The sequence below is a fragment of the Hetaerina americana genome, unplaced genomic scaffold (genome assembly GCF_022747635.1).
Source record: "Hetaerina americana unplaced genomic scaffold, ioHetAmer1.1.p SCAF_5, whole genome shotgun sequence".
NCBI classification, from domain to species: domain Eukaryota; kingdom Metazoa; phylum Arthropoda; class Insecta; order Odonata; family Calopterygidae; genus Hetaerina; species Hetaerina americana.
The window spans coordinates 49,156,097-49,170,218 of record NW_027287095.1 but is presented as its reverse complement, the minus strand read 5'-3'; the positions used below and the strand labels follow the sequence as shown (position 1 = coordinate 49,170,218).

General features: G+C 41.0%; 1 protein-coding gene across 3 annotated transcripts in view; it reads left to right on the top strand.

Annotated features, from left to right (window-relative positions):
* Positions 1 to 14,122, top strand: part of LOC139694334 (uncharacterized protein ZK1073.1) — a 382,170-nt gene that overhangs the window by 252,731 nt on the left and 115,317 nt on the right. Inside the window, exon 1 of one of the 3 annotated variants that reach the window (XM_071592835.1) lies at positions 160 to 401. The exons of the other annotated variants lie outside the window; for them this stretch is intronic. Coding sequence (XP_071448936.1) covers positions 393 to 401 — 9 coding nt within the window. The 5' untranslated portion in view covers positions 160 to 392. Of the gene's footprint in view, positions 1 to 159; positions 402 to 14,122 lie in introns of those variants that run through there. 3 annotated transcript variants of the gene reach the window in all.

The window sequence follows — 14,122 nt, the reverse complement described above, 5'->3', positions numbered from 1 at the left end:
TCTTCGTGTGTGTTTAAGTTGTCTTGCGAAGGACGAGGAAGGAAAAAAAGGGGGGAAGCGTCGTCTTCTACCTCCTGCTCCTTCGTTCTCTCATCCCCGTTTATCCTTCACCCCCTCTCGGTCTCTCCCCCCCTCTCTCTCTCCTCCCGCACCCTCTCTCTCTCTCTCTCCGGCCCTCCGTCTCCCGCGGCCTCTCAGTGGCGACGGGAACACCGGAAGGTACGCACTGGGAGGGAAGAAGAGCGTGTTGAAGAGGTTAAACGTTCCTTAGCGGGAGAACTAGTGCGAGGGTGTGACGAAGGGGTAGGAGGAAGATTTGAGGAGTGTGAGGGAAGGAGGAGAAAGGAAGAGTTAAAGTCAGTCACGGCGTCAACACGGCGGAGATAGCAGCCATGGCAACGGTAAGCAGTAACACCAGTCTTCTCATTAGTACCGAAGCGGAAAAATTTGCCAGAATAGCAATTTTTTCTACTGTATTCTACTCAAGCGGTGCGGAATCACCCCATATTTTATTTTTTGCAAATGTTTCCTCTTTTGGTATCGGACTATTTTTGTGCCGGAACTTTTTCGCACGCTCCTACTTTCGTCGTTGTGGCCGATTACGCCCCTCTCTCGCGCGAAAGGACCTCGTTTCTTCGACGCTATGTTTCCCCCACGCTTCCCGCTTTTAAAAATTGCTCACGCCGAAGGTGGGCGGAGAGGAAGGAGACACATACCCGCTTCCGAGTGGAGGGATGATGCGTTTTCGGAACCGGGCTTCTGTGCTTTTTTTTGTCATTTCGTCGGGAGGATTTGTGTGGGGAGAGCGGGAAAGTGCTTATATGGATCGGCCGTTAGTGGTGCTGTGGTCGGGGGTGGGAAGGAAGGGAAGGAAGTGGAGTTTCTCCATGTTTTCCAGGAATTCCCGCCCTCTCCCTCCACTTGGTCGTGTTGGGTTTACCTCGGCGTAGTTGTATTTCGGAGGTGGGAGTGTACATCCGTGTTCCTTGGCACATGTTCCTGGAGAGGTTGACTTGAGGAATTTTTCTTTTTCGAAGGTGGAGAGGGATTTCGAAGAAATCCCTTCGGAAGAGGATTTTGTTTTGTTTATTTTCCGGAGAGGGAGCATAAAATGTTTTATTTTTTTTATGTTTTTATTGCTTGGCTCGTGATTACTCCACGGTCAAGTCGAGGCATGCTACGGTTTGGAGTGCGTGCTGTGCCGTTGTCAGTCACAAGTTGTGTTTCACACCTATTCGGTGAATGATTTTTGTAATATTACTTAAGCTAACTGGTTTCAGTGATGATCTGTGCAAAACCGTGGAAAAATTTGCAAAAATGCATCCCCAGTTGCAAGGTTGGAAACTGGGTTTATACACAAAAACCACAAAATAAAGTCCCGCCGTTGCTATGAATATTGTATTTTCGTGACATATTTAGGTTAGATTTTGTGAGATCAGGTATTAGTTTGACAGAAATTAGGAACTCAAAGGGAAATTCCCTAATAAAAATCAAATTGTATTTTTTTAACGAGTAATGTTTGAAAGCGGAAATATCTTCGCAAATACTAGTTTTTTTACCCGAAAGGTATCAGCCTACAGTTTTTATGTAAGGAAATCCTTTCGACATACCATGCAGAAATAGAGCAGAGGGAGCGAGTCATGCGAACTTCTGTGGAGTAGCATCATGACCCCATGACCTTTTCGATGCATTGTTGGAACTGCGAGCCGTCTCCCATAGCCGACATTCTTTCTTGCTCTCTTCTCTCCTCTCCCTTTTTATAACCTTTCCTCTGACTTTCACGTGCCAGGAATTAATATTTTGATGAGATCATGAACAATGCGGTGCCGACAAAACAAGAACATTATGTCCCGTAATCTATGATCAGTTAAATAAACGAAGAATTGAAATTTGACGAGTGATGTTAATTTATCACAACTATGTATTGAAATCATATTCAGCAAAGGAACGCCTGATAACGCTCTCAGAAACAAGATAACTTTCCCGGCAAAATACATTTATTGTCGCGGGCGTTGATGATACGAGCTCTCTCATTGATTATTTGCCGTGTTTCCGGAACTCGTGGAGGGAAAAGTATTAACACACGAAGTGATATTGAAACATACCCGACGAAAAATAACGTCCTGAGAATCTTGGTCTCCAATTTTTACGAAACGATAATACCCGCCTCGTTCCCATCAGGCTGTACTTATTCGCGGACGCGGTTTAGGGTGGGGTGCCCCGACATTCGTTGGCAAAGTGCTGTGGGACCTTGGAGAAACTCCGGTGGGGGTGTTTCCGTTGAGAGTGCGTAGGTTATGATTCATGGTGACCAGCAAACCCATGAAAACTGCAAAATATCCCGAAACGTAAAAGTGTTAAAAAAAATGTCGGAGAGGAACCTTGGATTGTGAAAGAAAGCTGGGAAGAAGGTAAATTATTCATTCTTAGCTATGCGATAGCCCTTCCGATAAGGGGAAAAAAACCCTTTAAATGGTTTCTTAATTTAGTGTGCAAAAATTCGGATGCAGTGATTCGCACTCGAACGATTTTAATTTTAGTATAAAAGCACGCTCTCTGTTTCGATTTCAGACCGGTGCTTTTGGGCTAAAATGTAATATTTATAAGTAGCTCTATAATATTTTTAGGTTTCGCTATTTGCGAAAATTTCGGATTTTCCCATGGAAACCGAAAAGGAAAAGAGGGTTGGAATAAATCTATTCCCTGCCCACCCTCTGATAATTGCGCACGAAAATATTAATGGGAACCAATGGTGAAAAAGGGGTTTTCGGGGTGTTTTTCGAGAATTGAGGATAAAAATAAATAATATCGACGGGGTAGTTTCTTTTTTCTTCGGAGTGAAACGAGATCACTTTTCAGGGCGTGTACGCGGATGAGACCCCGAGGAGCGTCCCTTCGTGGCTGGAATACGAGGGCGAGGGAGGGAAGTACCCTGGCGAGGGAACTGGGAAGGGAATAAGGGAGACGTTGTAAGGATTTGGCCGGGTTGCTACGCATGTGAAGACGGGCAGGAGGAGGAGTTAGAGAGAGAGAAGGTCTCATCCTAATGCTAGGTCATCAATTTTGTGTCTTGTCACTCCCCTTTTTCCGTCCAGCTCAATCCCTTGTTGTTGCGATCCCCATTTTGCAAGGAATGTTTTTCATCAAATTTTTAATGTTCGTGATGTACGCACTCGACTGCCTCCCGCCTTGGCTCATTCAAATTTAAATTCTTCCAACCGACCCTATTATACGATAAACTGTCGTTTGTTTGATTTAGTACACAAAATGCATGCGCAAACAATGCATAATTTTAATCTCAAAGACTGTGACGTGTACAGTTGAGTGACTGAACTCATGTGGTAATCTTTTTGTCTCGTCTGTATCGTCCCACGCTACGGTCGTTTTTCGCTTTCTACGTATTGAGCTGATTTTTGCGGCTCAAAGATTTCACGCGCTCTTTGAAATAGCGTCGATTTGGATATTCTTCGGGAGGATAAACTGGAAGGCGTCCGAAAAAGGTTTCGTTTTCCCCGAAAAAAACAATATGATACTGAGTCTATTAAATTTTTTTAATTATTTGATCCATACGAAAGAAATTGTTTTAACTTGATTGAACACCACCAATTTCTTGTTAAAGAGAAATATTTACCTCACAAATGAATATTCCAATGGAACATAATTTTTAGTTTTGCCTGCTTTACGCGAGAAACATACCGCTAATTTTTGCATTATTCCGTTCATATTTTGCTTACACATTTCAAATTTCTTTATTGAAGTATTATAAATTACTTATAATGTGAATGAAGGTTGTTATTTTGCTAAAAAAAATTCCATGAATATCAATTCCAATCGGCGGTTATGATCGAAAATCACTCCAGTTCTTTTGTCCATAACTCTTCACCTTCAATTAACCATTTCTCTTTTTTTTATTCTCGGTCTTCATGTGCAATTTGATTCTATTTTTCCTTCTTTGTTTACTATTAGTGTCTTTTTGTATTTAATTTAAGAATGTCCATAATGCCCACAGAAACAACAATCCCGTTGTTGCAGTGCTACACTTTTACTATTTGTATGGAGAACCTCAGTGCATTTACTGTCCCAAATCTTTCGTTAGTGGGAGAATTTTCTGAACACGCTGACTTGACCGGTAACCAACTTTTGAAATAATGTTCCTCTTGTTTGCGTAACGGGTGCATTTAAGTGTTTTGCTTTAATTTATTAAATTATTTTTAATTTAAGTTAACCAAACCTTCGAAACCCATCGGAAAAATTCAGTCATAAGTTCGTTCACTGGTTGGTACAGAGTTCATGGGTTGAAAAAGCCATTACCCGAAATCAATTCCGATCTTTCTTGAATTGCTCTACCGTTGCGATATGACAGCGGCTGACGGATTACCTCAATACGCAATTATTAACTCGACAAAACTCTGGGTACCGCCAGTAATGATATTTTTAAGCGAATTCCCTTTAAAAATAGCCACAAAGATTATTCCACGTTGCGCATCAATCTTCTGACCCGGGAGCTGCGGTGTGACGCCCTCACCTGCTAACCAAGAGGTCGGGTTGTATTCCCGCCTATAAATGTATCCCTGTACCAAGGGCTTAGGTATTTGCGTTTGCCCTAGTTTTTATTTTCATGCCCTTAATGTTATGAAAAAATCGGCTGTTTTCGGATCGGTATTGAATAATTAAACTGTTTTCTCAATGAATGACAACCTAGTATTGGGTTGGGCATAGATGCCCACCCTCGGCCCATGGTCCAGCCGCTGGGCCAAGAGCGGGCGTTCATGGATAATTTTCATCTCAGAAGTGGAGGGATTGAATCCATCCGCGGTTTTTAGGAACCCCGAAAAGGATGTGAGAGGGAATCAAAAGAAGTTTTCCGTCTCGTATTCGTGGATTACCCCGATTCCTCTATAGTACACCTGACTAGTAGCGCGCTGCCACCACCCGCGCGAGAGAATTTAATTATCCGCGACGATAATAGAGGGGCATTTTCATTTTTACTCCCGTCCCCTTTCCTCCCCTTTTCGACGCCCCGCAAATATAGCAGTCGCCAGCTCGGTCATTTCCCGAAAACCCAAAATAACGAACGCACTCTGGCTAATTAGTCCTCGACCGTGGCCCAATTCGAACCGCTTCCTGGGAACGCCGTCCCATTCGCAGTAGCGTGTTTCTCTCATTCTCGCATTCGAAGACCAAGGGCGGTGGGGGATGGGAGCGAAGCGCAGGGTATTGGTGGCGCCTGTTCTCTTGCGGATTGGGCGCGGACGGGGTGGAGGGAAGATTGGGAGTGCGGAGGAGACCAAAAGGGGTTGGGGAGCGAGAAAAATATAAAGGATTGGACTCCGGGGTGTGGTGAGGTGAGTGAGCAACGGAGAGCAGAGAAGTGGGGCGAGCGGAGGGGAATGAGTTAGGGCTCTCCGAGCTCAAACTCAATTATGGCCCCGGGGTCACTCCGAGAGATCTTCTGGGGATGGCCGTGCAAGTTGCGGGGGACGGTAACAGGGTCGTGATGGATGGGCAGACGCGATGTGCATTTCAAGAATTTTCTTGGACGGGGGGCATGAAGAGAGGTTGGGGGGGACTTTTTGGGCTTTCGATAAGGGATCACCCATTAGTGACGCCGAACTCAAAAAAAATGACCCGTAGGGAGCGGTGGGAGATGAAAAGGGAGAGGGGGCTTCTCCCTCGGAGATTTTGTGGTGAGGTGCGTCGGTGTGCGGGTGTAAGGTGGGAGTGTTCGAGAGGTATGGGAGGAGGAGGTTAGGAGAGGGTGAGGATGAGGATGATTGGGTCGAAGACGAAAAGACTGAATTCTTGCGACAAAAACGTGAGAACAATCGTCCCCTGTGTTGATCAAATCTTTCCCTTTGGTTCTTCATTGGTACCATTAGGTCTGTCTCCCCTTCACGGTATCATGGGTGGTCGCCGCACAATGCCAATTCCATGTACTATTATTACTTGTGTTCAACTTGGTATTTATATGAAAAAGCATTTATATATGCGTGCAATGGGCTCAGTTATGGTGGGCTTTGGGAACTTGCTATCTCTTCCCATTTAGTAGTAAAGGGCAGCCTAACCATATTTCTCCGAAAACTTCCTATTACGCAATATGAAGTTTATTGCGCAGTTTATGCCTATATCCGTGATTGTTTTTGTGAATTCCGTGATGAACTCCCATTCGTCTCAAAAAGGGATGACCTGTCTAAAGAACGCCATAGGGAATGCTGGATCCGGTTTTACATAAGGCCTCCTTGAATTGGATTTTCTTAAATGGTGTATTTTTGAAGTTTTTAGCTGCCATTGAACGTCATCGGCGAAGTGACAGACTTAAAACTTATTGCTAATATCGCTACTTATGCAACTGTATAACTCTTATCTCTGTGAATTCGATCGATTCCTCCATAAACGCCCTCAGCAGGCCCAGAGTATGCGTCTTCAGTTTAATTTGATCTCTGAATTAATTTTATTCCAGTTAATAATTTCAGAGTACAAGTTAAATATCTTTTCATCTGGGACCTGTCCGATGCCACTGTCTTCCTTAATGGGTCGCCTGTTTTCCCACAACGCCATACTTCGAATTGAGTAGTTTCAGACGTGATGTGGTGGAATTCGAACATAACGAAGATAAGATAGTTACAATTTTCCACTTGATAAGTTTAATACAGGTACAAGTACGACCGGGTTTCGATGTATTACATCATATTCAGGTTGTTTTGTCTAAAGATTGATGTAATACGTGCATCGGAATCCAGTCGTACTTTTAAACTTATCTATTGGAAAATTGTGACTATCTCTCCTTTATTGCATCATACCTCGTTGTTCGTTACTCCTGGCAATCAAAGAAGGATGGGACGTATTCTCTAACAAAAAAATAAACCCGCCGTACCTCAAGAATGAGTGCTCTGCATGTTAAGTTGCCTCATTATTGAATCACCAGTGTGTCAATTTTCCCTCCTCTATCCTGACCCCACATATTCCTCCTCCCCCGCAGGCTCCAGCCCACCATCGGAAAGATCCCGGGCAGCAAGCATTTGAATGAACGCTAATGCTTTCGGGAACCCCAAGATAATAATCTTCGATTGGGTAGCTTTTCCGCCCGCTTTTAAAATCCCCATTGATTAAAAGATAAAATTGGTGGTGGAGTGAGGGAATGGAAAAGATAGAGGAGGGACCGTGAAAAAATTAGTACGAAAGTTGTAAGGGGAATAGGGGTGGGAATACGGGGTGACCGTTATGAACGCGAATTTTGAGAGACCATCGGAGGTGGGCGCCCTCAGTCGTCGGGGGAGGAAGGAATTGTAAGGAGTCCACGAGGACGAGGATGGAAGAAATGAGCTAAGGAAGGGCGGTGGGTGAGGAGTGATTTAAGGTTTAGTGCGTTTGAATGGGAGAAGGAGAATGGTTATGAAGACGAAGGCTTTCGGGAGGAGATTGATATCAACCTCGGCCGGGTGGCTTGTGGCGGTTGAGGGGAGAAGAGGTGGGAGGCCGCAGTGGGATTGTGTGCGGCGTGGAGAGAAAGAAGAATGACGGGACTGAAACATCGGTACAATATCATCATCCGAGTCGGTGATCCTCGCGCCCTTTCTATCCCCTCCTTGTATTACTCCGCGTAGGAACTAGATGAGATATGTCTGATGAGAGGAGTCAAATCACTCCGCCCTACGACCATCCCCTCACCCACCCAATCTTTTCTGGCCCCGGAGGGAAGCAGCTTACTTGGGATATTCCGAGGATGAAGGTCTATCCGTCCCTTCTAAATGTCAGCGTTCGTTCACCGGCGGTGGGGAAATTTTTGACCATTTGTTCCCTTTCCTCGGGATTCTCCTAAGAAATGGGGCGCGGCGTGACCCCATGTGTACCCTGATTGATTTTGTCTATTGTGTTCAATCTGCGGGAGAAATGAAAAGACTAGTAGGAGAATAGGTCAGAGCCTCGGGTCTATTAGGTTATTTTGTTAGTAGAGTAATGGATTGCAGGGGAGACCATTGGGAAAAGAGTTAAGTAGAAGGAAGGCGGTAGTGCAACGGCTTATTTGTAAGATATGTCCAGGGACTGGATGACGTAGGATCACCTAAGTTCCACTTATTTCGGTGAAATAGCGAGAAAGGCAATATATATACTGAGCACATTTAAAAAAGAAATGAAAAAGTGCTTTGGAAACCTGAGTCATTTCTACGGGTACATTGTGTGCTAATGAACTGTAATATGAATTATTCCGTTCATTACAAATACTCTCCTCAAATACACTCTTTTTTTATCGCTTCAATGAGCAAATAAAGAGTTCGAATTGCACTTCATATATTTTTTCCTCACTTTTGACTTTATTGCTTAAATTTTGAAAAAGAGCAATGGAGAAATTTTGCAGTAAGAAAGAAAGATAAGAAGTATAATTGGCTCCCTAGTTGCGGAAAATTATCCCTAGGATATTTAAACTCAAGTCCATCTTCACCAATAGACTTGCATGAAAAGGAGGCCCTGTGAAATGAATGTCTCTTCGTATCCAAGAGTCTTCTTGTAAGAATAGACTTGTATGCTTGTCGTATTATTTTTCCTTCTTCTTACTGCTACATTTTTCATCCACCTTGTCACGAGAGGCAGTTTAATGAATTTAGCTGCTGACGTGCCTTGCCACAAAACGTGATGCGGTTTACTTTTGCAAGAGACTGTGTTAGTGCGGTGTAACGATCGTCCTGCAAAAAAAATAACCCTCACATTCTTGAGAATTGTGTTTATCCTCGTCGAGCGCGGGAAACTTCCGGGAGTGAACGCTGAACGATTTGCGTCATTCACGTGGGGGCCGAAAGTGTTTGTACGTTCTAAGTTTTCTTTTAAGTAATAAAAAAATAAAAGTGATAGATTTATGTGCCCTTATAGGTTAGTGTACTCATTAGATCATGTGATGTTTTATTGATGGCTCTGTTATGAGAAAATAAATAAGGAAACATATTAGAAAAAGTTCAGATTTTAAAATAGCCAAAATCAAAAAATTGTCGCGGTTGAGTAAATTTTGACTGATCTTAAAATCTGATGTGTAGAACGGATGGCATTTTCTTTATCCATTGCCAGATCGGGGGTCGAAATTCTTGGACTTAATGAGGACATCCCTATTCATCCTCTTAATGGTCGAAACCGAGAAGATAGAATGAAGAAGATTCGATTATCAAAATATATGAGTAGAAAAGAATTTAAAAGACAACAGACAGGTGGACTAGAAACTCTCTTTTCATTATTTTTAATATTCTCCAAGCCGTCTTATTTTTAACGTTATTTAATCTGTGCCTCGTTCATTGACCTGATATATTTCTTCAAAACATAAATTTTAAATATAATTAAATCGTATGTATTCATAAAACTGCTCAGTAGTTTGGGTCTTTCCACCAATTTTTCTTTAAAAAAATGTCGTTTAATTATGAGATTCGTTAGTTAATTTACTTTTCTCGAAAGCAGCGGACTGATTTCAACAAGCAAACCGTTTATCATACAAAGATCTCAAGCGCTCCTGTTTCAACATTCCATTTTTCTCCCTTTTGAAATAAATATAAATATTGGTGTTACATATTTTCTGTCCATTAATGGGAGCAAATATTATTTGTTTGGTTTTCGATAAAAATGTATTTATTTTATTAATGATTTGCCGTAATTTTAGGCGTATCTACGATATTTGTACATGGTTTAACAGTTTATGTAAAGTAGCATCCATAATAAGTCTACGTCATCTTCCCCAATTCCAAGTTCACTGTTTGCGTATATTTTTTTGAAGCCATCATCAGAGTTTGTGCTATAAGTAGTGTCGTCACGTTATTTCAGTGCCGCGTCTATTCAATGAGGGTTATAGTGCAACACAAATTTTGCTTATGGGCCGTAATAATAGTTAATGAAGACATGATAGCTGTCTGGACAAAAAACTTAATAAAGAGGAGAATGTTTCATAACATTGACGAAAATTCGTCAGCATATAGTGTTTCTTTAGGTAATTTCATGTAGTTTTATTTTGTTTTGATACCATTAGTGGAACGGTCGTTTCATGCGCATGCATATTTGCTTCATCCGATCAACAATCAATTAATAATCAATTTTATAAAAATATACGACCATCAGTAACAATATATCTTATATTCTTGCAAACCAAAGGCATAAGTGCCTTAACCTACTCAAATAACCGAATTTTATTCACCTTCGAAAGTCCTTAGTGTCGTATGGAAATTTTATGTAGCGTAATAGGCCATCCTGTAAGCATAATTTTCTTAGCTTGTCTTTTGAGGTCCCTTTATCTATACTGTTAATAATTTTCCTATAATACTACACATTTATAGAATTAGGGTCAATCTGTAACTTAAGTGACCATCGAGTCAGCTATATATATTGCGACGATTATAAATGATTGGTAATTCATTGCGCTATACTCTTGTTTTCCCTGAGTGGGAACAAGTGAATATTTCTGGGCGGAGAATTTAATTTATAAGACCACTAGTTGAACCTAATAGTGTTTGCTTTGCCTGAAAAATGTGGTATTCTTTTGCGAGTGTGCATATGTTCTTGAATCCTCCCTGCAGACCCACCTCGCTCTCCCTCCTCATTCGTCCTTCGCCATTCGCCATCTCCGAGACCACACGTCCTTTGCGTTCAGCGGAACAGGGAATTATTCGCCCTACCTTTCTCCACTCTCGGCGGACTCATCAATCTTTGACGCTTGAGGTTGTAGTGTCAAAATGAAATGACGACGGGTGAGACAAAGCGCACGGGGAGGGGTTTGTGGTGGAGGAGGGAGTGTTAAGAGGAAACAGAGGGCTCCCCGGGTGATGGATAAGGATTTTGAGGGCCTTTCCCTCCGGAAAACGAACCGAAGGGGATGGAGTAGCCGGACGACAGCGTGGTGGGAAGTTGGCGGACGTAGGGTGGCTGTCGAGTAGGAGTTGAGGAAGTTGGCCCGCGGTGAACTGGATCCGTTCAGGGAGGAAGGAGAAACAAGGGTCGATCCGAGAAGGACGCGGCCGGTGGTTTTGGAGAAGCGGTGGGTGTTGGAAGGGAAGAGATATGTGTGGGAAGGGTGGGAGAGAGTGAGAGCAGTCCCAATTGCCGTCCTAATTGATACCTCACCATCGCAATATTCGTTTTCTTTTCCCCCGATACGGTATCCTCCTCGACCTTTGAAATGCTCCAGACGGTTTTCGTTTAATGCTACTGGGAACAGTCTGACCATACGAATGTATCCATTTAATTGGTTTCATTTTCATGGTCTCGTTTGAGTGTTCCAGTGCGATATTTAACATGTGGGCATCATTTGTAATATAATACTATTCTGGTTTTTTGGAACAGCGTGCTAAGTGAACACTTGAAAATCAATTAGTGCTACTTGGTGTGCGAAGATAACGCGCTAACGAATTTTGTTGAAAATAAGTTTTCATCTGCGACGTATTACAATTAGTATCTGTTTATTTAACGGTATTTGATCTGTATTTACTCGGTACAAACAGACGATGAAATTCAATTTTTCCTCTGGTTATTTTTTACGTAAATGGCTTGAACTATTTTTCCCGCGCTCGAGCATTTATTTATCACTTTTAAAATTATCCATAGAAATATTAAGAATTGACACGAATTTAGTTTTTTATTTAATTGTTATAATGATAAAAAATGCTTTTAGCGTGTACTGTTTTTTATCTATTGCTCTCCATCTCAGGTTAAATAACATTGCATTAGCTGTTGCACCCATCTAAGTTCATACTTGCCATTTACTTAATTAGAGCTAAATCGTTCGGCTAGATGCAGATATCACCTATCAAGTTAGGATTTTTTTAGCAATCATAGATAATCAATTCAGCGATATATTTATGGGATTATAGTTTGAAACGAGAAATTATTTCGCTAAAATGTAAAATGCGTAGTTTAACGAAACTTGGATAATGTAATCATATGGAAGAATGGTACCGCGTTCATAAGTAAGATGGAGTTGCTACAGGCCGCACTAATTCCTAAATTTATGCAAAGCTGAAAATCCTTCACAGAGGAGGATGGAACAAGGAGATCAAGGGGAAAATCCGGAGATACGTGTGTTGTTCTCGGGAACTAGTCCCTGGAGGATGAGTTAAATCAAAATCCAACGGTAATTCACCATCTGCGTCTTCCATCATTGAAGTCCTTACTTTATTGTTTTTCTTGCATCACACCCTCCCTCCTACCTCACCCTGGAGCAGGTTCATCATTAAGATTAGGAATCATCTGATAGTCACGTTTTGCGCTCGCAAAAACTCATCTCATCTGCCAAAATTCAGGATTCGTCCACAGAGCAACCGGGTGATAAATTGATTATCTCGACTTTCGAAAGGATTTCACTCTTCCTCCTCATATTGTCATGGCCTGGCAGAAGGACGCAAGTTAGGTTTTTAGAGGAAGGTTAGACTCTGAGGAATTTGGCGTCTAATGCGTAAAACAGCAGGTTTGAATGCCTCCGGACTAAAATATTCGCATTTGCTATTCCTTCGTTCCATTAATAAAAGTTCAATCTTTCGACTTGAGTTTTATTGTGCTCGAGTGATATTTGGCTGCTGACTACCGGGTTTTCATCCACTTTTTTTCGAACACGATGAAATTCCAAAAGCTGATTATGTCAATGAATAAAATACAGGAAGCGAATTGGATTTCTTACGTGTACTTTGAGAAGTTGGAAGGTATTGAGGGATGGCTGTCGTCTGATATTTGGTGTTCGCTGAACAGGATCTTGTACTTATGATTTGTGCACCATATAAATCGATTTTTCTAAACCACACTGCCTCCTTAGCCGAGAAGTGATTTTTTAATTAATTTCTCCTGTGAATTTAATTCTACAAAATAAATTCACTTGCGCAAATTTTGTTTTTTGCATTTGGTAAAAAAAATTGCTTTTTTTATAGATATTGAAATTAAATAGAGATAAAATTTTTTCATCATCAAAGTACCGTGCTGTGATGACTTCATTCAAGAGTTGTGAAGGTCACTTTATCATGATTTAAGATATGTTCATAAAGTTATTAAGTATAATGGTGGTCGAAAATCATTAATATAACTGCAAAATAAACTATTTAAATGGCCCATTGTGAACCATTACGGCATTATCGAACTCTTTAAAGAGTTTAACGGTTTTAGGTTGTGGTATATATCACTTTATCCCGGTAGCTTGTGACGCGAAAATGATAAAAAATGCAATAGCGTTCGAAACTGTGCAAGATAAAAAAAGGTACAAACAGGAAGTAAAAAAGTTGACAGAGATGATAAAAATGACCTCGTTACGGTTATGATATCGTCAATTAATTGGGAGATTGATGAGTACGAGTGAACCTCTTATATGAATCCCACACTTTTCATTTATTGTTTAGTCTTCCTTGTTTAAAGGCGAAGGCTATATTTGGATATTTATAGATTAATTTTATGTGAATATATATCTGCATAAAAATGAAGCATTTATACTCTTCAGGTGTCTTGAAATGTGAATAGGCGAAGCGCATTTTACTTTTACTTAAATTTTTTAAAATCTTTTGTAACCTTTTCAATATAGGCCTATTTAGAATTACTTATGAAATCGTCTTGTTACTTCTCCATTCAGAGTGAAAATTCATTTACTAATAAAGTCATTAAAAATCCCTAAGTAGTGGTAACATTTAATTTAGCACACCATCCGTTCAGTTCGATTTTGCATCTTGATGTATTTTTGAGATTTTTATTTTTTATTTGTTATTATTGACCAAGGAATTGGAGGGTTGTTGAATGCAACCCAACTTCATTTAAAGATAAAATGGGCGGGTTGACACTGTCAAAATTGTAAAGGGAAATTAACTCTTCTTATATTTTTAAATCTTTCATTTAGGCATATTGAAATTTATCGTAAGATAGCCAACATAATCCAGTTTAAGTGTTTTCATGCTGACACTTAATGGATTCAACTTGTTCCTTAGTACAAAATACATACCAGGTATTTTAAACGTGCTTATTTCGAAGATTAATATGATATCACTACTACACCAGAGTGACAATATACACTTCGTTACATATTAATTGTATTTTTATCCTTGTAAAAGAGTACGTTCTAAAGAGGTCTTGTTGTGAGGATTCATGTACGTGGAGATGTAACCGGGAGTGATTGCTGCAAAAAACTTGT